The sequence below is a fragment of the Oncorhynchus nerka genome, linkage group LG24 (assembly GCF_034236695.1).
Source record: "Oncorhynchus nerka isolate Pitt River linkage group LG24, Oner_Uvic_2.0, whole genome shotgun sequence".
Classification (NCBI taxonomy): domain Eukaryota; kingdom Metazoa; phylum Chordata; class Actinopteri; order Salmoniformes; family Salmonidae; genus Oncorhynchus; species Oncorhynchus nerka.
In genome coordinates this window covers 30,575,934-30,602,150 of record NC_088419.1, presented here as the reverse complement: position 1 = coordinate 30,602,150, position 26,217 = coordinate 30,575,934, and the positions used below count along the sequence as shown (strand labels likewise).

The 26,217-nt window shown below is 41.7% G+C and overlaps 1 protein-coding gene across 2 annotated transcripts in view; it reads right to left on the bottom strand.

The window, feature by feature from the left end:
- Window positions 1-26,217, bottom strand: part of LOC115107838 (estrogen-related receptor gamma-like) — a 47,319-nt gene that overhangs the window by 11,519 nt on the left and 9,583 nt on the right. For both annotated transcript variants that reach the window (XM_065008809.1, XM_065008808.1), the window contains exons 2-6: window positions 15,188-15,433; window positions 14,929-15,086; window positions 14,114-14,230; window positions 5,311-5,421; window positions 4,448-4,630 (exon numbers count right to left, since the gene is read on the bottom strand). In XM_065008809.1, the coding sequence (XP_064864881.1) occupies window positions 4,448-4,630; window positions 5,311-5,421; window positions 14,114-14,230; window positions 14,929-15,086; window positions 15,188-15,420 (802 nt within the window). In that variant the 5' untranslated portion in view covers window positions 15,421-15,433. The remainder of the gene's footprint in view (window positions 1-4,447; window positions 4,631-5,310; window positions 5,422-14,113; window positions 14,231-14,928; window positions 15,087-15,187; window positions 15,434-26,217) is intronic.

Below are 26,217 nucleotides of genomic sequence, written 5' to 3'. Positions count from 1 at the left end.
ATATACATAAATAAAGTGACAGAGAGAGAGACTAGGGGTCTGTCACAAGCTCATCCATGTATCCACAATGTACATGTATACTGTACATCAAATCAGAGGGGAGGAGAGAGAGCGAAAGAGAGCGAGAGAGAGACAGACAGAGATTTCCAGCAATATTTGTGAACCGTTGCCACAAGAAAAGGGCAGCCGATAGAGCACAAACACCATTAGAAATACAACCTATATTTAACTGTTTATTTATTTTCCCTTTCATAATTAAATTATTTGCACATTGTTACAACATTGTACAGTGCATTCAGGAAGTATTCAGACCCCTTGACTTTTCCCACATTTTGTTACGTTACAGCCTTATTCTAAAATGGATTCAATAGTTTTTTCCCCCTCATCAATCTACACACAATAGCCCATAATGGCAAAGCAAACAGATTTTTAGACATTTTTGCAAATGTATTCAAAATAAAAAAAAACAGAAATATCACATTTACATAAGTATTCAGACCCTTCAGTACTTTGTTGAAGCACCTTTGGCAGCGATTACAACCTTGAGTCTTCTTGGGTATGACACTACAAGCTTGACACACCTGTATCTGGGGAGTTTCTCCCATTCTTCTCAAGCTCTGTCAAGGTCCTCTCAAGCTCTGTCAAGTTGGATGGGGAGCATTGCTGTAGAGCTATTTTCAGGTCTCTCCAGAGATGTTAGATTGGGTTCAAGTCTGGGCTCTGGCTGGGCCACTCAAGGACATGCAGAGACGTCCCGAAGCCACTCCTGCGGTGTCTTGGCTGTGTACTTAGGATCGTTGTCATGTTGGAAGGTAAACGTTCGCCCCAGTCCTGAGCACTCTGGAGCAGGTTTTCATCAAGGATCTCTCTGTACTTTGCTCTGTTCATCTTTCCCTCGATCCTGACTAGTCGCCCAGTCCCTGCGGTTGAAAAACATCCCTACAGCATGATGCTGCCACCACCATGCTTCACCGTAGGGATGGTGCCAGGTTTCCTCGAGATATGACGCTTGGCATTTATGTCAAAGATTTCATCAGAACAGAGAATCTTGTTTCTCATGGTCTGAGAGTCTTTAGGTGCCTTTTGGCAAACTTCAAGTGGGGTGGAGTGCTGCAGAGATGGTTGTCCTTCTGGAAGGTTCTCCAATCTCCACAGAGGTACTCTCGAGCTCTGTCAGAGTCACATCCCTGACCAAGGCCCTTCTCCCCCGATTGCTTAGTTTGTCCGGGCAGCCAGCTCTAAGAAGAGTATTGGTGGTTCCAAACGTCTTCCATTTAAGAATGATGGAGGCCACTGTGTTCTTGGGGACCTTAAATGCTGCATAAATGTTTTGGTATCCTTCCCCATATTTGTGCCTCGGCACAATCCTGTCTCGGAACTCAACAGACAATTCCTTCGACCTCATGACTTGGTTTTTGCTCTGACATGCATTGTCAACTGTGGAACCTTATATAGACAGGTGTGTGCCTTGATGACAACGTTGCACACTCTTGGCATTCTCTCAACCAGCTTCATAAGGTAGTTACCTGGAAGGAATTTCAGTTAACAGGTGCGCCTTTCTTTCCTTCTTAATGTGTTTGAGCCAATCAGTTGTGTTGTCACAAGGTAGGGGTGGTATACAGAAGATTGCCTTAATTGGTAAAAGACCAAGTCCATATTATGGCAAGAACAAAATCAGGTTTGCGGGCTTCCTTGCTCGCGCATGCTTTTTCAGTTCTGCCCACAAATTTTCTATAGGATTGAGGTCAGGGCTTTGTGATGGCCACTCCAATACCTTGACTTTGTTGTCCTTAAGCCATTTTGCTACAACTTTGGAAGTATGCTTGGGGTCATTGTCCATTTGGAAGACCCATTTGTGACCAAGCTTTAACTTCCTGACTGATTTCTTGAAATGTGGCTTCAAGATATCCACATCATTTTACTTCCTCATGATCCCATCTATTTTGTGAGTGCACCAGTCCCTCCTGCAGCAAAGCACTCCCACAACATGATGCTACCACCCCCGTGCTTCACGGTTGGGATGGTGTTCTTCGGCTTGCAAACCTCCCCCTTTTTCCTCCAAACATAATGATGGTCATTATTGCCAAACAGTTCTATTTTTGTTTCATCAGACCAGAGGACAAAAAGTTTGATCTTTGTCCCCAAAAAATACGATCTTTGTCCCCATGTGCAGTTGTAAACCGTAGTCTGGCTTCTTTATGTCGGTTTTGGAGCAGTGACGTCTTCCTTGGAGCAGCGGCGGCCTTTCAGGTTATGTGAATAAAGGACTCATTTTACTGTGGATATAGATACTTTTGTACCTGTTTCCTCCAGCATCTTCACAAGGTCCTTTGCTGTTGTTCTGGGATTGATTTGCAGTTTTCACACCAAAATACATTCATCTCTAGGAGACAGAACCTCCTTCCTGAGGGGTATGACGGCTGCGTGGTCCCATGGTGTTTATACTTGCGTACTATTGTTTGTGCAGATGATCGTGGTACCTTCAGGCGTTTGGAAATTCCTCTCAAGGATGAACCAGACTTGTGGAGGTCTACAATATTTTTTCTGAGGTCTTGGCTGATTTCTTTTGATTTGCCCATTATGTCAAGCAAGAGGCAAGAGTTTGAAGGTAGGCCTTGAAATACATCCATAGGTACACCTCCAATTGACTCAAAATGAGGCCAAAACTATTTTGTTTACAAGAAATTTGTGGAGTGGTTGAAAAAACGAGTTTTAATGACTCCAACCTAAGTTTATGTAAACTTCTAACAACAACTGTATAACATATATTTATTTAACACTTTTTTGGTTACTACATAATTCCATATGTGTTATTTGATAGTTTTGATGTCTTCTCTATAATTCTACAATGTAGAATATAGTAAAAATAAAGGTAAACCCTTAAATGAGTAGGGGTGTGCAAACGTTTGACTGGTACTGTATGTAAATAAGGTATTTCAGTTGTTTATTTTTAATGCATTTGCAAACATCTCTAAATACCTATTTTCTCTTTGTCATTACGGGGTATTGTGTGTAGATTGATGAGGAAAAATGGATATTTAATCCATTTTAGAATGAGGCTGTAACGTAACAAATTGTGGAAAAAGTCAAGAGGTCTGAATACTGTCCGAATGCACTGTACATAGACAATAATAATATAATATAAACGTGTGTTTATTTCCCTTTTTGTTTATTGTCTTTTCCACTTGCTTTGGCAATGTAAACATACGTTTCCCATACCAATAAAGTCCTTTGAATTGAAATTAATTGAATTGAATTCAGAGACCGAGACAGAGAGACAGAGAGAGAAACCAGGGGGCTGTCACAAGCTCAACCATGTATCCACATCAGAGTGGAATGCAAACTAAACAAAGGGGCTGAAGCTAGATGGCCTCTTTCCTCTTTATCTCCACCATCAGTGTGTGTCCGATGGTCCATATGTGTTGTCACTACACAACTAAACCATAACTTAATCTTAATAGGTTTAAAAACAGCTTCTCTTGCTTCCAAAGCTTCCATCCAGGAGAACCCTAATCTAGAAGTTCTCCCTAAAGACTTCTCTTAGCAGCGAGGAATATCCTTTGGGACGAAGGGCAGAAACATTAAGGGGGTAATTCAGACCCAAGTTGAGCAGGCGTAAAGGGAACTTAATTCCATTTGTATGTACCTTTCTCTCTCTCCACATATTCTGACCTTGAATTTAAGCATGGGAATCGCATGCTATTCACCCGCTATTCATTTGGGGTGGAGATTTAATAAATGAAGGTCTGGCGGAGGTCTACAGAGACGGTGTGTTCTGACCTTGACCTAATTCCCTAATAATTCCACCACCTTTACACGTGAGGAAACCATGAATAAGGTCTATCGAAACTGGCGGTTCCAAGTGGAAAAAACATCTACTATCTTTTTTTCCGATATAATCTCCATGCACTGTAATTTATACATTGATAAGAGCTATCGATAAGAGCTAGGTAAATGAGTAATCCGTTTGGAGAAAGGGACTGTAAATACACATAGCAATTGTTTTATCCTATTTTGCCTTATGATCCCTGGAGACAAATGTGAACCCAGTCGTATGGAAGCAAACTGAAAATCATAACAACATTGCATGTTTTGTGGCCCCTTGTCCACAGTGACGTCTGGCCCGAAGAGTATTTAAGAGTATTCTTGTCAAACAGATGGCGACACTACCACATTAAGATTTTGAAGGAAACTACTGCTAATACTTTCAGGTTGCACTAGACTCTGGTGCATGTTCAAGTACCACATTCTTACCTTCGCTTAGCAGACCACAGACACAACCACACACACACAGTTTCTGGACTAAAGTCTTAATCCAACACAGGACACAACAATCTCCACTCTGAGCTGATAAGAGTCTTATATTGAATATGATGTGTGTTTATGCCCGTGTGTGTGTGTGTGTGTGTGTGTATACCCATGTATGTGTGTCTGTGTGTTTTCCTACCTGGGATGTGTTTGGCCCAGCCGATGTTGACCACCAGTTCACGGTCGGCAAGGTCACAAAGTGTGGTCAGGGCTTTGATGTCACTGTCGGGGACGGTGGGGTCCGGCATGGCAAAGATACTCTCTGGTTCAGCCACCAGCAGGAGAGAGACCACCTTATTCTCTACCAGACCACCTAGAGGAACTGAGAGACAGAGATATTTAAAATATACTTTATTAATATCTAAATGCACAAATGTGAGAATGTCATTAGAGACAAAGACAGTGAGAGCAAGCGAGAGAGTAAAAAAGAAAGGGGAGAGTGTTTTATTTTCTTGAAAGTACTACTTAAGTAGTTTTTTGTACTTTACATTACTATTTATATTTCTGACAATTTGTACTTTTACTCCACATACACTTTTTACTCCATACATTTCCCCTGACACCAGAAAGTACTTGTTACATTTTGAATGCTTAGCAGGACAGGAAAATGGTAAAATTCACATAATTATCAAGAAAACATCCCTGGTCCTCCCTACTGCCTCTGATCTGGCGGACTCACTTCATTTGAAAGTGATGTCTGAGTGTTGGAGTGTGCCCCTGGCAATCTGTCAATTTAAATAAACCAAAAAATGATGCTGTCTGGTTTACTTAAAATAAGGAACTTGAAATTATTCATACTTTTACTTTTGATACTTAAGTATATTTTAGCAATTACATTTACTGTTGATACTAAAGTATATTTCAAACCAAATACTTTTAGACTTTTACTCAAGTAGTATTTTACTGGGTGACATTCACTTTTACTTGAGTCATTTTCTGTTAACTTATCTTTACTTTTACTCAAGTCTGACAATAGGGTGCTTTTCCACTGCTGATTCTTACATGTTCTCTTCTGTGGCAGGCCGTGTTGAGGGTTGAGGTAGGGGCTGTTCTCAGAGTCTATCCTTCTCTTGTACTTCTGTCTGCCCCCACGGACCCGGTCCAGACGCACACCTGAGAGAGAAAAGGTGAGAGTAAAGGAGAGAGAAAAAGAGAGAAAAGAGAGAGAGAGAGACACACACACATTTAGGTCAATTTAACACACACACACACACACACACACACACACACACAAATGTAAAGTCGTGGCCAAAAGTTTTGAGAATGACACAAATATTAATTTTCACAAAGTCTGCTGCCTCAGTTTGTATGATGGCAATTTGCATATACTCCAGAATGTTATGAAGAGTGATCAGATGAATTGCAATTAATTGCAAAGTCCCTCTTTGCCATGCAAATGAACTGAATCCCCCCCAAAACATTTCCACTGCATTTCAGCCCTGCCACAAAAGGACCAGCTGACATCATGTCAGTGATTCTCTTGTTAACACAGGTGTGAGTGTTGCCGAGGACAAGGCTGGAGATCACACTGTCATGCTGATTGAGTTCAACTAACAGACTGGAAGCTTCAAAAGGAGGGTGGTGCTTGGAATCATTGTTACGCCTCTGTCAATCATGGTTACTTGCAAGGAAACACGTGCCGTCTTCATTGCTTTGCACAAAAAGGGCTTCACAGGCAAGGACACTGCTGCCAGTAAGATTGCACCTAAATCAACCATTTACCGGGTCATCAAGAACTTCAAGGAGAGCGGTTCAATTGTTGTGAAGAAGGCTTCAGGGCGTCCAAGAAATTCCAGCAAGCGTCAGGACCGTCTCCTAAAGTTGATTCAGCTGCGGGATCAGGGCACTACCAGTACAGAGCTTGCTCAGGAATGGCAGCAGGCAGGTGTGAGTGCATCTGCACGCACAGTGAGGACTTTTGGAGGATGGCCTGGTGTCAAGAAGGGCAGCAAAGAAGCCACTTCTCTCCAGGAAAAATATCAGGGACAGACTGATATTCTGCAAAAGGTACAGGGATTGGACTGCTGAGGACCGGGGTAAAGTCATTTTCTCTGATGAATCCCCTTTCCGATTGTTTGGGGCATCCGGAAAAAAGTTTGTCCGGAGAAGACAAGGTGAATGCTACCATCAGTCCCGTGTCATGCCAACAGTAAAGCATCCTGAGACCATTCATGTGTGGGGTTGCTTCTCAGCCAAGGGAGTGGGCTCACTCACAATTTTGCCTAAGAACACAGCCATGAATAAAGAATGGTACCAACACATCCTCCGAGAGCAACTTCTCCCAACCATCCAGGAACAGTTTGGTGACGAACAATGCCTTTACCAGCCTGATGGAGCTCCTTGCCATAAGGCCATAAGATAACTAAGTGGATTGGGAAATAAAACATCAATATTTTGAGTCTATGGCCAGGAAACTCCCCAGACCTTAATCCCATTGAGAACTTGTGGTCAATCCTTAACTTCTTCGAGATAGGGGGCGCTCTTAATTTTGGGATAAAAAACGTTCCCGTTTTAAACAAGATATTTTGTCACGAAAAGATGCTCGACTATGCATGTAATTGACAGCTTTGGAAAGAAAAAACTCTGACGTTTCCAAAACTGCAAAGATATTATCTGTGAGTGCCCTAGAACTAATGCTACAGGCGAAACCAAGATGAAATTTCATACAGGAAATGCCCCAGATTCTGAAGGCGCTGTGTTCAAATGTCTCCTTATATGGCTGTGAATGCGTCAGGAATGAGCCTGCCCTTTCTGTCGTTTCTCCAAGGTGTCTGCAGCATTGTGACATATTTGTAGGCATATCATTGGAAGATTGACCATAAGAGACTACATTTACCAGGTGTCCGCCCGGTGTCCTGTGTCGAAATTATTGCGTAATCTCTAGGTCCATGCGCGTTCCATTTCTTCAGAAGAGAAAGTCAACTGCCACGAAGGATTTATCATCGATAGATATGTGAAAAACACCTTGAGGATTAATTCTAAACATCGTTTGCTATGTTTCTGTCGATATTATGGAGTTAATTTGGAAAAAAGTTAGCGTTTTAATGACTTCATTTTTTTTTTTTTTTTACCCAAACGTGATGAAGAAAACGGAGCGATTTGTCAACACAAATAATCTTTTTGTAAAAACTGAACATTTGCTATCAAATCAAATCAAATTTATTTATATAGCCCTTCGTACATCAGCTGATATCTCAAAGTGCTGTACAGAAACCCAGCCTAAAACCCCAAACAGCAAACAATGCAGGAGTAAAAGCACGGTGGCTAGGAAAAACTCCCTAGAAAGGCCAAAACCTAGGAAGAAACCTAGAGAGGAACCAGGCTATGTGGGGTGGCCAGTCCTCTTCTGGCTGTGCTGGGTAGAGATTATAACAGAACATGACCAAGATGATCAAATGTTCATAAATGACCAGCATGGTCGAATAATAATAAGGCAGAACAGTTGAAACTGGAGCAGCAGCACAGTCAGGTGGACTGGGGACAGCAAGGAGTCATCATGTCAGGTAGTCCTGGGGCACGGTCCTAGGGCTCAGGTCCTCCGAGAGAGAGAAAGAAAGAGAGAATTAGAGAGAGCATATGTGGGGTGGCCAGTCCTCTTCTGGCTGTGCCGGGTGGAGATTATAACAGAACGTGGCCAAGATGTTCAAATGTTCATAAATGACCAGCATGGTTGAATAATATCTAACTGAGCGTCTCCTCATTGAAAACATCTGAAGTTCTTCAAAGGTAAATGATTTTATTTGAATGCTTTTCTGGTTTTTGTGAAAATGTTGCATGCTGAATGCCAGGCATAATCCTATGCTAGGCTATCAATACTGTTACACAAAGGCTTGTTTAGCTATGGTTCAAAAGCATATTTTGAAAATCTGAGATGACAGTGTTGTTAACAAAAGGCTAAGCTTGAGAGAAAATAGATTTATTTCATTTCATTTGAGATTTTCATGAATAGTTAACGTTGCGTTATGCTAATGAGCTTGCGGATAGATTTACACAATCCTGGATACAGGTTTTTTTCGTAGCTAAACGTGACGCAGAAAACGGAGCGATTTGTCCTAAACAAATAATCTTTCAGGAAAAACTGAACATTTGCTATCTAACAGAGAGTCTCCTCATTGAAAACATCCAAAGTTCTTCAAAGGTAAATGATTTTATTTGAATGCTATTCTGGTTTTTGTGAAAATGTTGCCTGCTGAATGCTAACGCTAAATGCCACGCTAGCTATCAATAGCTATCAATACTGTTACACAAATGCTTGTTTTGCTATGGTTGAGAAGCATATTTTTGAAAATCTGAGATGACAGTGTTGTTAACAAAAGGCTAAGCTTGAGAGCTAGCATATTGATTTCATTTCATTTGCGATTTTCATGAATAGTTAACGTTGCGTTATGGTAATGGGCTTGAGGCTGTAGTCACGATCCCGGATCTGGGATGGCTCGACGCAAGAAATTAAGAGGCGAGTGGACAAACAAAACCTCACAAATTCTGACAAACTCCAAGCATGGATTATGCAAGAATGGGCTGCCATCAGTCAGGATGTGGCCCAGAAGTTAATTGACAGCATGCCAGGGCGGATTGCAGAGGTCTTGAAAAAGAAGGGCCAACACTGCAAATATTGACTCTTTGCATCAACTTCATGTAATTGTCAATAAAAGCCTTTGACACTTATGAAATGTTTGTAATTATACTTCAGTATTCCATAGTAACATCACCTGACAAAAGTATCTAAAGACAATGAAGCAGCAAACTTTGTGGAAATTAATATTTGTATCATTCTCAAAACTTCTCAAAACTTCTGGCTTCTGTACACTAAAACACAGTACTCCTGTTTAGCAGACTACCCCAATGTCAAAACCAGGAGAGTGATGCACTATTCAAGTTCATTTGATTGACATTTCTCCCTCGTGACATCTCTAAGATTATAGGGAGCCTTGGAGAGAAGTCACATTGCTGGCATAGCAACATCAACCCTGTAACACAATATGTTACAGGGTCATCTTAACAAGCTCAGCTGTAACCTTATCGCCATGGAGATGAGGAGCTAACAGCAAGGTTAGGGGGTAAGAAGGGAAACATGGTGTGGGCTGGTCACAGCGGTCCCTTTACATACACACACCAACACACACGGACACGCACATACGCACATAGTTCACGTTTCAAATGTTTTATGCACTAGTGCAGGGAAATTCCTTTCTCGCTTGCTCTTTCCCAACACTGCAGTAGTACTATAAAAACAAAAGTAAAGTATAACAAAAACACACGAGAAATAGAAATAAGAAGAACACGAGAAAGTAAGTAAGCTATATACAGGATCAGTTCCAGGGTCAGTGCCAATACCATACTCACATTCCACCATCCAGTGATACCCTATACGCCTCCAAAGAGAATCTTGACTTGAGAGAGCTTTTATTAGCATAAGGGGTAAGGGTTAGAGTTGAGGTTAGGGTTAGGGTTGAGGCTAGGGTTAGGTTTGAGGTTAGGGTTACGGTTGAGGTGAGGATTACGGTTGAGCCAGGATATGGACGTGGGGCTAGAGTTAGGGTTGGGGCTAGAGTTAGGGTTGGGGCTAGAGTTAGGGTTGGGGCTAGAGTTAGGGTTGGGGCTAGAGTTAGGGTTGGGGCTAGAGTTAGGGTTGGGGCTAGGGTTAGGGTTGGGGCTAGGGTTTGGGCTAGGGTTTGGGCTAGGGTTTGGGCTAGGGTTTGGGCTAGGGTCAGTGGTTTCAGATTCCTAACACATCAATAGTCCCTCAATAGTAAGATAAGAGGGGCGAGGGTTAAGGGGTGAGGGAGGGTATTAAGGATTGGACGCGGAGGCCTGGGGAGATGAGAGGGGTATTAAGGATTGGACAGATGGGTAAACTAGGATCCCTGGACCTTAGTGATGTCAGTCCTTCCACTGTGGTCGGAAACACAGTCAGTCGGTTGGCAGGTGCTACAGTTTGTGACAGGTGATTAGTGTGTGTAGGGAAGGATTTCACTGTGTTGACACACATTGGATTATATGAAAGCAAAGGAGCAATAGGTGTATTAGAGGCAGTAAGGTTTGTTCTGTGTGTGTGTGTGTGTGTGTGTGTGTGTGTGTGTATGAGGATGGTCAAAGAGTTACTCATAGGCATCTGAGCTAAGTGTAACTCTTCAGAGAGGAATGTGCTGACAACCAAAGGGACAAGAATAGCCCTGGAGGATAACAGTGTACACACACACACACACACCTCTCTGTGTCGGAGAGATCTGAGGGTTCCGATAAGGAGGCGGGTGTTGGGTCACCCCCCCCTTCCCCCTCTGCCCTCACCCCTGTTTGAAGTCCCCTGCACCTTTTGAAGGGGGATTTACACATTCCCAAAACACACCCAACGGGATCAAGAGCACGGATGTCCACTGAGCACAAGAAAACTTACCCGGATCGTCATTCTACATGACATAATTTCCTCCTGGGAGAGACCTGACACATAGCCATCTGCATGTACTGTATGTGTAGTAGAAAAGCCACTGACAGGGGACTATCTTAAGCTGCCTCGGATAATGGTCTGATGTCATCGAATGCCCTTACTTATTAGCCTACTGCAAGCTTGTTAGTCAGGCACTGGGTCATGAAAGGATGTCAAAAGCTCTTATTCTTTAAAGAGATAAACAAACAAAAAAATGGAGCTATTTTGGGGTATATAATAATTAGATATCTACTCATTCTATTTCAACAGTGTGCCCAAAACGTATATTAAGTCTTCCATGTGATTAGTGCTATGTGATATGATTAGCTGCCATATCCTCGTCGACACGCAAGGAAAAACCTGATAGATGCACACTGCTCAGGGGAGACTATGCAGAAAGTCATTTTTCTGATTCAATCACATGAGGTAAGACCAGTGTTCCAAGTAGTGGAACAATTACAATGTTTGTTAGTCCACAGCCCTACTGAATTGTGAAACGGAACACTCATTCTGTGCTCAATCAAATTTTATTCTAGACCAAGGGTCTCTGTCCATTAGCTGTGTGTTGTGCTGACATGGACCTCTCTCTCAGTTAAAAGTCACACCACCCCGTCTCTACCTTTACTGCAGCCCCCCAGAGGAAGAGGGGTGTTACCAGGCACGATGAGGCACGTTGTGAGAACCGCTACCAGGGGGGTTACGACGGGAGTTACGAGGAGCGGTTCACATTTCATGGAGGTCCAGAAACCCCACAAGGCATCTGGTGGAATTTACGAGGGGGGGCTGAATTGCTATAGGAGCCAGAGCTGGGTGCTGGAGATGCCCTTCCCCTATTAAAAATAAGCTAATTAAAAAAGGAGACACACGCACGAGCAGACGCCCGCCCGCACACACAAACAAGGGGTGACTATAGACAGATGCTTGATCTTCTCACCCTGGTTGAGGGGATGATTAAATCAAAGCTGATGAGCTGAAGGGGGAGGGAGCAGGTAGCAGTAAACTCTTTCCTTCTCTCTCTCCCTCTCTCCCTCTCTCCCTCTCTCCCTCTCTCCCTCTCTCCCTCTCTCCCTCTCTCCATCTCTCCATCTCTCCCTCTCTCCCTCTCTCTCTCTCCCTCTCTCCCTCTCTCCATCTCTCCCTCTCTCCCTCTCTCCCTCTCTCCCTCTCTCCATCTCTCCCTCTCTCCCTCTCTCCATCTCTCCATCTCTCCCTCTCTCCATCTCTCTCCCTCTCTCCATCTCTCCCTCTCTCTCCCTCTCTCTCTCTCTCCATCTCTCCCTCTCTCCCCTCTCCCTCTCCCTCTCTCCTCCCTCTCTCCCTCTCTCCCTCTCTCCATCTCTCCTCTCTCCATCTCTCCCTCTCTCCCTCTCTCCCTCTCTCCTCTCTCCCCTCTCCTCCTCTCTCCCTCTCTCCTCTCTCCTCTCTCCTCTCTCCCTCTCTCTCCCTCTCTCCCTCCCTCCCTCTCTCTCCCTCTCTCCCTCTCTCCCTCTCTCCATCTCTCTCTCTCCCTCTCTCTCTCCTCTCTCCCTCTCTCCCTCTCTCCCTCTCTCCCTCTCTCTCTCTCTCTCTCCCTCTCTCCCTCTCTCCCTCTCTCCATCTCTCCCTCTCTCCATCTCTCCCTCTCTCCCTCTCTCCATCTCCCTCTCTCTCTCTCTCTCCTCTCTCTCCCCTCTCTCCCTCTCTCTCTCTCTCTCTCTCTCCCTCTCTCTCTCTCTCCCTCTCTCTCCTCTCTCTCTCTCTCTCCCTCTCTCCCCTCTCTCCCTCTCTCCCTCTCTCTCTCTCCTCCTCTCTCTCTCTCTCTCCTCTCTCTCCCTCTCCCCTCTCCCTCTCTCCCTCTCTCCATCTCTCCCTCTCTCCCTCTCTCTCTCTCTCCCTCCTCTCTCCCTCTCTCCCTCCCTCTCTCCTCTCTCTCCCTCTCTCCCTCTCTCCATCTCTCCCCCTCTCCCTCTCTCCCTCTCTCCCTCCTCTCTCCATCTCTCCATCTCTCCCTCTCTCCATCTCTCCTTTTGATAAACAGGTGTCGGTTGCTCACACGCAGCCTTCAATAAGTGGTTCATACAGTGAAGCTTTGCCTTTTTGGGTCTCTTCTATATTTGGCCAACAATATGTCACCGGCAGCCACACACTCCAGTCCTGACCACAAGACCATGAGACCGCTGCCCCAGACACGCACTATAAAACTCTCCAGAGACTCTAGGGGCTATAGATGTAGAATGTAAGATATGTCTGTTGTTTCTAGATCATCTATTTCTATTCTGCGCATGTGTGAGTAGTGTGACACATTGGAAAAGAGACTGTATGTCTGAGAGAAAGAGGATAGAGACATGTTCACACACACATACTCTGGCAGATAGCCATTTTCTATTTCGGAGGTACCGTAGCCAGTAGCGTCCTATAAAGATACTGGGCATTGTTCTGCTAACACCATACATGAATACTGAGCAGTGAGCAGTAATGCTAGCAGGCACTAAGGCGCTGGACCTGTTAAACAGGCAAAGGGATTACATTTCCCTCTGAAGTTAAGACAACAGGTCTCCTCCATATGTTGGCAAATCTATTTGTGTAGAGGGAGTCTGGATCCACAAAGACATTCTAGATCTTGATTTGTAGTTCTTAATTGAATTAAAACACTGTTATAGTACTGAACCGATAAAGATCCACTGGGATACAGAAACATTATGAACACCTACTCTTCTCATGACAGACTGACCAGGTGATTCCAGGTGAAAAATATGATCCCTTATTTATGTTGATTGTTAAAATCCACTTCAATCAGTGTGGATGAAAGGGAGGAGACTGGATAAAGAAGGATTTTTAAGTCTTGAGACATGGATTGTGTACACTGAGTATATCAAACATTTGGAACACCTTCCTAATATTGAGTTTCACCCCCTCCCCCACTTTGCCCTCAGAACAGCCTCAATTTGTCAGGGCATGGACTATACAAGGTGTTAAAAGCATTCCACAGGGATGCTGGCCCAAGTTGACTCCAATGCTTCCCACAGTTGTGTCAAGTTGGCCGGATGTTCTTTGGGTGGTGGAACATTCTTGACACACACGGGAAAGTATTGAGAGTGAAAAACCCAGCACCGTTGCAGTTCTTTATACACTAAAATAGGTGCACCTGGCACCTACTCCCATACCCCGTTCAAGGGCACTTAAGTCTTTTGTCTTGCCCATTCACCCTCTGAATGGCACACATACACAATCCATGTCGCAATATTCTCAAGGCTTAACATGTTTTCTTTAACCTGTCTCCTCCCCTTCATCTACACTAATTGAAGTGGAATTAACAAGGTTTTCTACGCTCAGTTTATTTTTAAAGGTACATAGAGGAGTACATTTATTTGGCTTTGAGGCGTAGAGAAGTTCCTTCCTCACCTTCTCTCATCATTCCAACGTTGAGACACTTCATGAAGCGACAGGCCTGACACGACTTCCTCCTCCGCTTGGTGATTTCACACTCACTGGTGGCCGGGCAGCTGTACTCGATGTTACCTGTGGGTGGGAAAGAAAGGAGAGGGGGGATAGATAGAGAGAAATATAGAGAAACAAGTAAAGACAGAGAGGGAGAGATGGCGAGACAAAAATCCAGTCAAGAAAAGGGGACAATTTTGTCTGTCACTTCTTAAACCATTCATTAAACCACTTCAAAACAAACAAGATGCTGAAAAGACACAGGAAATCCTAACGAGGAAAACTATGAATATTTCCTGGAAGTCAGCTAATCAGCAGCACTCTGAGCTGCCACATCCTATTAAAATCAGGAGGCATCTGATCATCTGATCTAATATAAAAAATGTTATCTGACAGACATCCAGGTATGAACTTTGAGCCTGGGTATGTCCATTTGCATGCGGAGGAGGCTTAAGGAGCCTTAACTAAACAAGGGCCATGCATGACCCTGGAACAGGCACAGTCACAGACAATCACGTTAAAACACCCACACAACATGCTGCAAACATATGGATGAGACACACATACAAACACACACTGTAAGGAAACCTGTAAGCTTGCTTCCTTAGAGTTGATCAGGTGTTGATACTAAAACAGGAACTAGGAACTTAGCCTACTGGAGGTTTACCAGTACAAAGCCATACACCTCTGGTGTCTGTCCATATATACTGTAACACACGTGGGCACTTCAGGTGAACTCTTAACCCCGTTGTTTATGTGAATTATTGTAAGTGTCTTACCCTGGATGGTCCTCTTGAAGAAAGCCTTGCAGGCCTCACAGGAGGCCACTCCGTAGTGGTACCCTGACCCCACATCTCCACACACCAGACACAGCCTCTTAGCCACAGAATCCAGCAAGAACTCACACTTCACCTGGCCATCCTCACCACCAAACCGCCTGGCGGAAGAGAGAGAGAGAGAGAGAGATAGAGAGAAAGGGGTTAGACACACATACTGTATGGTACATGCACCCAAGCATAACCCCTTACACACACGCACCTGTTGGCTGTTCCATTGTTCCCCATGCCCGCAGTGTGACCGTAGAGCCCTGGTGAGTCCAAGCCGTTGGTGTGGTTGTGACTCTTGCCCAGGAGACCAAAGCTGGAGTTGGTGTCTGAGGAGGAGCCCTCAGGGCTGGGTTGAGATGGGCTGTCCCCCTGAAAGCTGGGGCTGGGACTGGAGGGCTCGCGCTTTATGGGGGGACAGGAGGTGTCCAAGCCCCTCACCGACATCCTGCCCAGGATACTGACAGGAGGGGGGGGGGGGGATGCATAGGATTCATTTATGGTATCATTTCGTAACATAATGGGTGGTACATTTACATTTAAGTCATTTAGCAGACGCTCTTATCCAGAGCGACTTACAAATTGGTGCGTTCACCTTAAGACACTGGCTTGGATGTATGTATGATGTCCTTTCTGTCTAGATCTATCGGTCAGTTAGAAAACATGACATCTATGCAGACCTACACAAATACACCCACCCATGCATTCCCATACAACCTCATACCTGTTCTGACCACGTACACACTGATAACCAACAGTCTTCCAGCACCGATGTTTTACCAAAACCTCCTTTATCCCTCCCCTATCCCTTTCAAAAAGAAAAAGGGTAGGAACCATCTTCCCCTTTCTCCATTCTCTGTCACTCTCTGCCTCTTCCTCTGTGCCTCCTACCCCTATCCCCCTCTCCTGATCAGTTTATCTATCCATCCATCTCCACGCTCACCCACCCAGCCGTTTGCAGTTTCCCACATATGCAAAGCTGAGGTCTATTAGACCAACTTGTTATGACAACAGGAGATTGCGTAGGCAAACATATGGAAATCAAAACAAAGATTCTGGCTCAGAGGTTTATTCTCACAGATCTCTCGGTGAAGGTATGATGTAGTAGATATTACCCATTGTGTTCAGTTACCAGAAGCCAAGTCCTTTTATCAGAATTCCAGCTCTGTCAAGTTTAGAGTTGTAGAGGTATTAATTTTGGGAATGTAATGTTTCTATGCTAGTGCTGTATGTTAATGGCATTGTTCAAACTGTAAGCCATGCGTTTTCACATTCTACTGTATGGATTTGTGTTCATCCCCCTACATTCATGCATGTTGATGCACAGATGAGCCTGCCCATGTGAGAGATAAGAGCAGAATAGACACTAATGTTGTTATGTGTTTCATGAATTGGGCACACGTATAATTATTGTAGACTAACTGATACCTACAGTGCACGTGAAAGTATTCCAAAATGTATGGTGTTTACATGCACACGTAAATGCTGTGCTGATCCATGTGGCCGTAGGTTAGCACACACACTATTGTGTGTTGCCATACCCACTCTTAGAGCCACTGAACACGCCGATTGGCGATTGTGTTTTTCTGTTGCTCATTAGAAAAACAAGATTTCAGTCTTGGAAGTGTATTTCCTGACCGATTCTGCATTTGGTTATGGATGTTTGCCCCCCCATGAGAGTAGACAGGGGAAGCCTATTTCACTCCCTGAATAATGCCCCACAGTGGAGGTGTCATAATACCCATAAAACCTAGCGGTCAAAAATGTTTTTCACCATTCATGTTTCCCATCGTGAATTTTTTAAACACTGAAAATAAGGGCTGTCTTTCGTGTAGGCTTACCCTGGCGTGACATTTTGATAACCATGGAAATCTCTCTGGGACAAGGTGACTTTTATCAATATATTTGGCTCTATTTACTCTCGAATTCTAAAATGCAGAGATTCTTACCTTTGCCTCGATTCGGCAGTCTCATCCAGATCATAATGGCATTTGTAGTTCTTTATGATAGCCACATTAGGAGCTAATTAGCATTTAATTTGGGGTGGGGGGGGGGGGGGGAATACAGGCGAATATATTGATAAAAGTTAACTGTACATCTCTTTCAGACAAGGTATCAAAATGTCACACCAGGGTAAACCTATACAAAACTCAGCCCTTATTTTAAGTTTTTCCAAAAACCACTTTGGGAAAAATGATTGGAACCATTTCCTTGTTTGACCACTAGGTTTTATGACTCATACTGTGGTACTATATGAATCTAAGATGACTCAAGAAATCTGTATACATTTGGATGTTTTTGCCGAGGATGTTTTAGTTGAGCAATTTTACATCTAACTAAGGTTTTTGGTGCAGTATTCCTTAAATAAAGACATTTGTGACGTGTTGTCTCCTATAAACAAAGTCAGAGGTGCTGGGCAGGTCTGCCTCACTGTCGATGCTACTGGAATGTTGAGCAATCACCGCAGCTGTTCACCCCATATTAGCGGGCAATGGACATTGTCAAATCAAAACCCAACCTTCATTTATTAGTTTATTCCATTTTAGATGAAACCGACTTCATTACCAAAATGATCCTATTTATACTTTGTATTCAATTTTGACACTAGAATAAATGTTTCTGACTCATATCGATGCCACATAGGCCATTTTCAAAGGGATTTGTTGCTTTTCAAAGGAAGTGGCTCTTTAAAATCACTCACACACTCCCTGTCTGTGTGGTGGAACCCAAGCTCTGTTCCTGCTATGTAAATCCGCACGGTAATGACCACCACTCATTTGTTAGGCAAACTATCTGGCTGCCCTAAACATCACTAGAATCAACCATGACCACGCTCTATCACCCCTTGAAATCCACAGAGAGAGAGATATTGAAAGAAAAAGAGATATTGAAAGAACGAGAGAGAGAGAGAAACCTCTGTCATTCAAACTTTAACCTTATTCTACTTCAGCTCTAAATTGGATTAACTAATATATTGTTGCCTCCAAAGTGGTCCAACAAAGCTGGCAGAGTACAATGGACTGTGAAGAGACCAATTTGTTCTCTCATCAGCTATCCATCACACAGGTAGATATTGCTGTGTTAGCTTCCCATAGACCTGAATTAAGACATTCTCAAATTACTTGGTGGCCATAGATTTTTCTTTCAAAAGGCCCGATTCAGACTTAATAAGAAATGTACGCCTTTCCTACACATGCCTTTCCATTGCACTTCTCAGTAGTTGGAATTCCGACTTAACTGGCTTTGCAGGCATGGTTCCCTTGCGCGCGCCACTGGAAAACATCCTACTTGCTGGCCAATAGATTGTCTCATGGAGTTTTCATAGGGTTTTAGTCAATTTCATCTAAAGCTATCCCTTTAAATTTGGTGTACCTTGAATTGTCTCACTAGAATATATGGAGAGAATGGTTCAGAATATTAGGAATCAATGAAAGAAAGCCATATAAAAAAACACATTTATCTCCTTTTTAGCACCAATTGGTAGATTTAAAAATACTTAGATCTTGTATATTTTTTAGGGTAAGGAAAGTATTTATAAATAGGAAAGTATTTATGAATAAATAAAAAATTGTTTGGAGAACATTTACGCACAAATTATAGTGGTGAATCAAAAATAGTGGTTTGACTCATCCTGTAAATTGCCATATTCAATTGTTACATCCATTAAATATTGGAAGGTGAAAAAAAGTCTACATGTCCCAAATTATTGCACAACTTTAGCCTAATATGATCTACTAATGCTAGCGACCCCCAGGAACAACTGCACGGACATGACATAGGAAAGCAAGGTAAATGGAATGGAACAACGCAAAATGTAGGCTACGAAATGAAGGAAATGAACAATAAAGTGACACTTATAAATGCATGTGGCTATTACTGATGGTGGCTCCCGATAGTGGCAAATATTAACATGATAGAAAATCCAGGGTATATATAATTATAACACTTGAATGTGTTCAGCCCTACAGAAGCCTATATCTTGGGTCTCCTAACCACTCTTATAGAAATGGTAGATTATCAGATACTCAACAAGAAGGTCTGATTTGATTATTACAAAAAAAAAAAAAAAAACTTTATTTTACTAGGCAAGTCAGTTAAGAACAAATTCTTATTTTCAATGACGGCCTAGGAACAGTGGGTTAACTGCCTGTTCAGGGGCAGAACGACAGATTTGTACCTTGTCAGCTCAGGGATTCGAACTTTCAACCTTTCGGTTACTAGTCCAACGCTCTAACCACTAGGCTACCCTGCCGGATCCATGTGGTAAATATAAAGATCCAGTCCATTTCACAAATTGTCAGCCTCTTACACTTCAGTGTGGTGATGCAAAAATTATAGCAAAATGCATAGCGCATAGAACTAAAAAGGTATTGTCAGATATTATTCATCCTAATCAGACAGTTTTTTTTACATGGATGATGCATTGGAGATGATATAAGACAAGTACTGGAAAAAATAGAACACTGAAAAATCTGTGAAGCCAGGCCTGGTACTCATAGCTGATTTTGAAAAGGCTTTTGATAAAGTACAACTGGAATTTCTATATAAATGCCTAGAATCTTTCAATTTTGGAGAACCTCTTATAAAATGGGTTAAAGTTATGTATAGTAACCCTAGTTGTAAAATAGTAAATAATGTCTACTTCTCAGAAAGTATTAAACCGTCAAGGAGTAGAACAAGGTTGTCCACTATCACCATATATATTTATTATGGCCATTGAAAGGTTAGCTGTTAAAATCAGATCCAACAACAATATTAAGGGGTTAGAAATGCAAGGCTTAAAAACAAAAAGGTGTCATTGTACGCTGGTGATTCACGTTTTATTTTAAATCCACAATTTGGATCCCTCCACAGCTTCATAGAGGATCTAGATACTTTTTCTAACCTCTCTGGATTACAAACAAATTATTATTATTATTATTAGTGATATTACGTATTGGATCAAAAAAAAAGACAACTTTTACATTATTGTGTAGTTTACCAATACAATTGTCTGATGGTGATGGACATACTCGGTATACATATTCCGAAAGAAAAAAATTCTCACGACAATAAATATGTTTATAGAAAGTTAGCAAAACAGATAAGATCTTGCTGCCATGGAAAGGAAAATACCTGTCTATTTGTGGAAAAATCCCCCTGATTAACTCTTTAGTCATATCCCAGTTTACCTATTTGCTTATGGTCTTGCCTACACCTAGCGAACTGTTTTATTAATTATATTAGCAAATAAAATGAGATTTTATTTGGAACGGCAAGCCAGACAAAATTAAACAGGCCTATTGATATAATGAATATAAATTTGAAGTGCAGAAATTATTAAATATGAAAGCATTAGACCTCTCACTAAAGATGTCAGCCATACTAAAATGTATACTTAAACCAAAACTGGTTCTCTGCTAGATTAGTAAGAATGTCTCACCACATGTTCAAGAAAGGCCTTTTCCCCTTTATTCAGATAACAACCTCTCACTTTCATTTATATGAAAATGAAATAATCTCCAAATTAACGCTATTTTCTGAACAAGCCATAGAAAGTTGGTTGCAATTTCAGATTTATCCACCAGAAAAGACTAAACAAATAATACAACAAATATTGTGGTTAAACTGAAATAAACTAATTGATAAAAAAATTAAAAAACTGTTTTGAAAAAAGGTTAAAAAATATATCTTTGTAAATTCTATCATAAATAGGACTGGTGGAATTATGTCACACATGCAGCTAACAAAATTATATGGAAATGTCTCTGGAATCCAGAATTAAAACCAACAAATTGAGGCATTACCGCACAAATGGAAGAGGCAAGTGGAAAGGGATGAAAGTAAGGAAATTGTCTCTTGGCCTTGTATTAAAAGACCAAAATTAGTTAATGAAAATTGTAATAAATAAAATTTTAAAAAACAATTTAATTTAATGACCCAAAATGGAGATTTGCGATGTACCGGTTCCATGGTACATGATTCATGAACTGATAAACAAAACAACGCCGGATTCAAAACTAATAATTATTTCTTTCAGCCAATAGAACGTTAAATATATGGGGGATACAACCATCTCAGCTCCGCGGATTTTTCTGCGAAGAGACAGAATCATTAGATCATTTGCTTTGGTACTGTCCATATGTAGCTTGTTTTTGGACGCAGGTCAAGGGATGGCTGAAGTATTGCAACATTTACCTGGAGCTAACTCTGCAGATTGACAATTACTTTTCAAATCAGCAAGTAGTCTATCGATCAATAATATAATAACACTTTTAGTATAAATGTTTCTTTAATTTACCATCTGTAGAAACTATGAGAATAGAAAGGTTCAGAACTTTTGTGAAACAATCCAATATGGATGGTGTTGAGAGACAGATGTGAGGGATTGAGTGGAGCTGAAGGGTGGGACTAATAACAACAAGATATCTAACGTAAAATATACTGTGTCCGTAAAATGTATATAGGTTCAGAACTTTTGTGAAACAGCACAGTTAAAAATATATGCAAATAGAAATCAAACTGGATGGTCTTCAGAAATAGAGGAGAGAGGTTGAGGGTAGCAGAAGGATAGGAATAAAAACAAACAAAATATAACTACTTAAGCAATAAGGCACGGGGGGGGGGGGGGTATATAGCCAATATACCAACGGCTAATGGCTGTTCTTAGGCAGGACGCAACGCTGCAATATTACATTTACGTAGGTATTCAGACCCTTTACTCAGTACTTTGTTGAAGCACCTTTGGCAGCGATTACAGCCTCAAGTCTTCTTGGGTATGATGCTACAAGCTTGGCACATCTGTATTTGGAGAGTTTCTCCAATTCTTCTCTGCAGATCATCTCAAGCTCTGTCAGGTTAGGTGGGGAGCATCTAAGCGCAAATATTTTCAGGTGTTCGATTCGGTTCATGTCCGGGCCCACTCAAGGACGTTCAGAAACTTGTCCCGAAGCCACTTCTGCGTTGTCTTGGCTGTATGCTTAGGATCGTTGTCCTGTTGAAAGGTCAACCTTTGCCCTAATCTGAGGTCCTGTGCGCTCTGGAGCAGGTTTTTATTAAAGACCTTTCTGTACTTTTCTCCATTCATCTTTCCCTCAATCTTGGGTAGTCTCCCAGTCCCTGCCACTGAAAAACATCCCTACAGCATGATGCTGCCACCGCCATACTTCACCGTAGGGATGATGCCAGGTTTCCTCCAGACGTGACACTTGGCATTCAGGTTATAGAGTTCAATCTTGGTTTCATCAGACCAGAGAATCTTGTTTCTCATGGTTTTAGAGTATTTTAGGTGCCTTTTGCCATGAGCCTTTTACTGAGGAGTGGCTTCCGTCTGGCCACTTTACCATAAACACCTGAATAGTGGTGTGCTGCAGAGATGGTTGTCCTTCTGAAAGGTTCTCCCATCTCCACAGAGGAACTATGCAGCTCTGTCAAAGTGACCATCAGGTTCTTGGTCACCTCCCTGACCAAGGCCCTTCTCCCCCGATTTCTCAGTTTGGCCGGGCAGACAGCTCTGGATCAATGGAAACAGGATGCACCCGAGCTCAATTTCAGGTCTCATAACAAAGGGCCTGAATACTTATGTAAATAAGGTATTTCAGTTTTTTATATTTTTTATCAAATTTGCAAAACATTTGATAAACCCGTTTTTGCTTTGTCATTATGGGTTATTGTGTGTAGATTGATGAGGAAAACATTTGATTTAATCAATTTTAAAACAAGTCTAAAAAAAAATTAAGATGGAAAAGGGTCTGAATACTTTCCAAATGCACTGTGTATATACACTACCGTTCAAACATTTGGGGTCACTTGTCCTAGTTGTCCTAGAAATGTCCTAGTTTTCCATGAAAACATACATGAAATGAGTTGCAAAATTAATAGGAAATACAGTCAAGATGTTGACAAGGTTATAAAAAATGATTTTTAATTGAAATAATAATTGTGTCCTTCAAACGTTGCTTTAGTCAAAGAATCCTCCATTTGCAGCAATTACAGCCTTGCAGGCCTTTGGCATTCTAGTTGTCAATTTGTTGAGGTATTCTGAAGAGATTTTACCCCATGCTTCCTGATGCACCTCCCACACATTGGATTGGCTTGAAGGGCACTTCTTAAGTACCATACGGTCAAGCTGCTCCCACAACAGCTCAATAGTAACTGTGCTGGCCACTCCATTATAGACATAATACCAGCTGACTGCTTCTTCCCTAAATAGTTATTGCATAGTTTGGAGCTGTGCTTTCGGTCATTGTCCTGTTGTAGGAGGAAATTGGCTACAATTAAGCACCGTCCACAGGGTATGGCATGGCGTTGCAAAATAGAGTGATAGCCTTCCTTCTTCAAAGCTATGAATCATATAGGTGAAGACTTTACCACTAGGTTATTTTGGTGGTTGACAATAAATAAAAATGTGGATTGGATTAATGACATCTATTATAATCAACAGAGATTCGTGAATGATACTGGGGATGCAGTAAAGGGGTTCTCTGACCAATTATCCGCCACCTCCCTCATGACCTGGTAAAATAGACTGACTCTCGATATGTTAATTGGCAGAAAAGGGCAGGGTATGTAGAATGATTGGGGTTCATTGCTGTATGTTTATTTTTTGATAACACAGCTCCAGACGGATCAGTGACCAAGGCCCTGGCTGGTTTAACTTCTTATGGCTGCAGGGGCAGTATTGAGTAGCTTGGATGAGAGGTGCCCATAGTAAACGGCCTGCTCCTCAGTCATAGTTGCTAATATTTGCATATTATTATTATTAGTACTGGATAGAAAACTCTGAAGTTTCTAAAACTGTTTGAATTATATCTGTGAGTATAACAGAACTCATATTGCAGGCAAAACCTGAAAAATTCCACTTCCTGTTTGGATTTTTTCTGGGGGTGGCAGATTTACAACCAAGCTCTCATTGAAATTACAGCAAGATATGGATGAGTTCTCACTTCCTACGCCTTCCACTAGATGTCAACAGTCAATAGAACTTTGTCTGATGACTAATGTGAGGGGGGTCGAATGAGACAGGAAATAGTCACCACTGCCACGAGTTGACCATGTTTTCACCATGCGCGTTCACATGGGAAGGACCTGCGTTCCACCGCTCATCTGAAGTCATTCTAATTCTCCGATTGGAACGTTATTCAAGATGTATGTAAACATTCTAAAGATTGATTCAGTACATCGTTTGACATGTTTCTACTGACTGTTACAGAACCTTTGGACATTGTCACGTTATAGTGGACGCACTTTGACTGAAATTGTTTACCAAACGCGCTAACCAAAGTAGCTATTTGGACATAAATAACGGACATTTTCTAACAAATCAAGCATTTATTGTGGACCTGGGATTCCTAGGACTGCATTCTGATGAAGTTCATCAAAGGTAAGGAAACATTTATCATGTATTTTCTGGTTTCTGTTGACGCCAACATGGCAGCTAATTTGGCTATGGTTCTGAGCTCCGTCTCAGATTATTGCATGGGTTGCTTTTTCCGTAATGTTTTTTTTTATTTTTTAAATCTGACACAGTGGTTACATTAAGGAGAGGTATATCTATAATTCCATGTGTATAACTTGTATTATCATCTACATTTATGATGAGTATTTCTGTTGAAACGATGTGGCTATGCAAAATCACTTGATGTTTTTGGAACTAGTTAATGTAATGCGCCAATGTAAACTTATATAAATATGAACTTTATCAAACAAAACATGCATGTATTGTGTAACATGAAGTCATATGAATGTCATCTGATGAAGATAATTCAAGGTTAGTGATTAATTTTCTCTCTATTTCTGCTTTTTGTGACTGCTATATTTAGCTGGAAAATGGCTGTGCTTATTGTGGTTTGGTGGAGACCTAACATAAAATTGTTTGTAGTGCTTTCGCTGAAAAGCCTATTTGAAATCGGACACTTTGGTGGGATTAACAAGACTAACTTTAAAATGATATAAGACACATGTATGTTTTAGGAATTGTAATTATGAGATTTCTGTGGTTTGAATTTGGCGCCCTCTATTTTCACTGGTAGTTGTCATATTGATCCCGGTAGTGGGATTGCAGCCATAACAAGTTAACCACATTAGCTCACGAATTAGCAGAGATCTCAGGGGTGAATAAGTCTCTAACAAATTGTTTTGACAGTGTGTTTGAGAAATGGAAAAATGTCATAATCACTGTGTTGTGGGCAACTTTCACCTTTAGGAGTGTTTTGGTTCTGTGTGGATGTTATTTGATTCCGTGTATGAGAGGTTTGATCACCAGGACTCTGGAGAGGTCAATGACGCAACAGATGGTGAGGTACGGACCGATTCCGATCATTATCAGTGGGATGACAAATACAGGCCTCCAGGCCTAGGAGATGGCACCGTTTCTTTTAATGGATATAGGCCTATAACAGTCATTGATGAATATCGAATGTACATACAAGTATTGGTTTGGATTATCCTTGTATACAATTGATGTATCAGGGTGTATTATTTAGTCATTAAGGGTGGATTGTTGGTGGAATTTATACATTTAAATGAATGAACAGAATGTTCCACCCTGAAACTATATAATTGTATGTAATTGATTAGAATCAATGAAATACATTAGAATCATCCACTTATTATTGATGTGTGTAGTCTGTCAGTAAAATTATAGTAAATTATGTGTAGTTTTAGTCAGAATTAGTGTATCTGTACAATATGTCTCTATAGTATCTTAAACACAGACTATCTGAGCAACATTTGGTGCAGACCTTGGCTAGGGGCCATTGAGAGATTTGGAAAGGGCAGTGAGTGCTTCTCACGGTCCCTAATCTTTGTCGGCTGGGTATTGATATAGTATGTGCGTAGGATACCTACTGTTTGTGTGCAAATGTATGTGCATATGAATTCCGTTTGTGTGCAAAAGTATGTGCGTAAGGAGCTAGTATAAAATGAATGTTTTTGTACAATTAACTTGCGCGCCCGTGAATAAACATTTTGACAATTTTAGCTGGGCCTCTGTCTGTTTCATTCATCCAGTATCCTACAAATTATGGGTTTCAGACTGAGTAGTATAATTGATTTGGTTATGAACATTGAGAACATAATTCTCGTGACAAGATCCCTTTTGCCCTGTACAAATCTCCCACTTTACCCCCACCAAAGCACCCCCAGACTGTCACATTGCCTCCACCATGCTTGACAGATGATGTCAAGCACTCCTCCAGCATCTTTTATTTTTTTCTGCATCTCACGAAATTTCTTCTTTGTGATACGAATACCTCAGATTCGTCT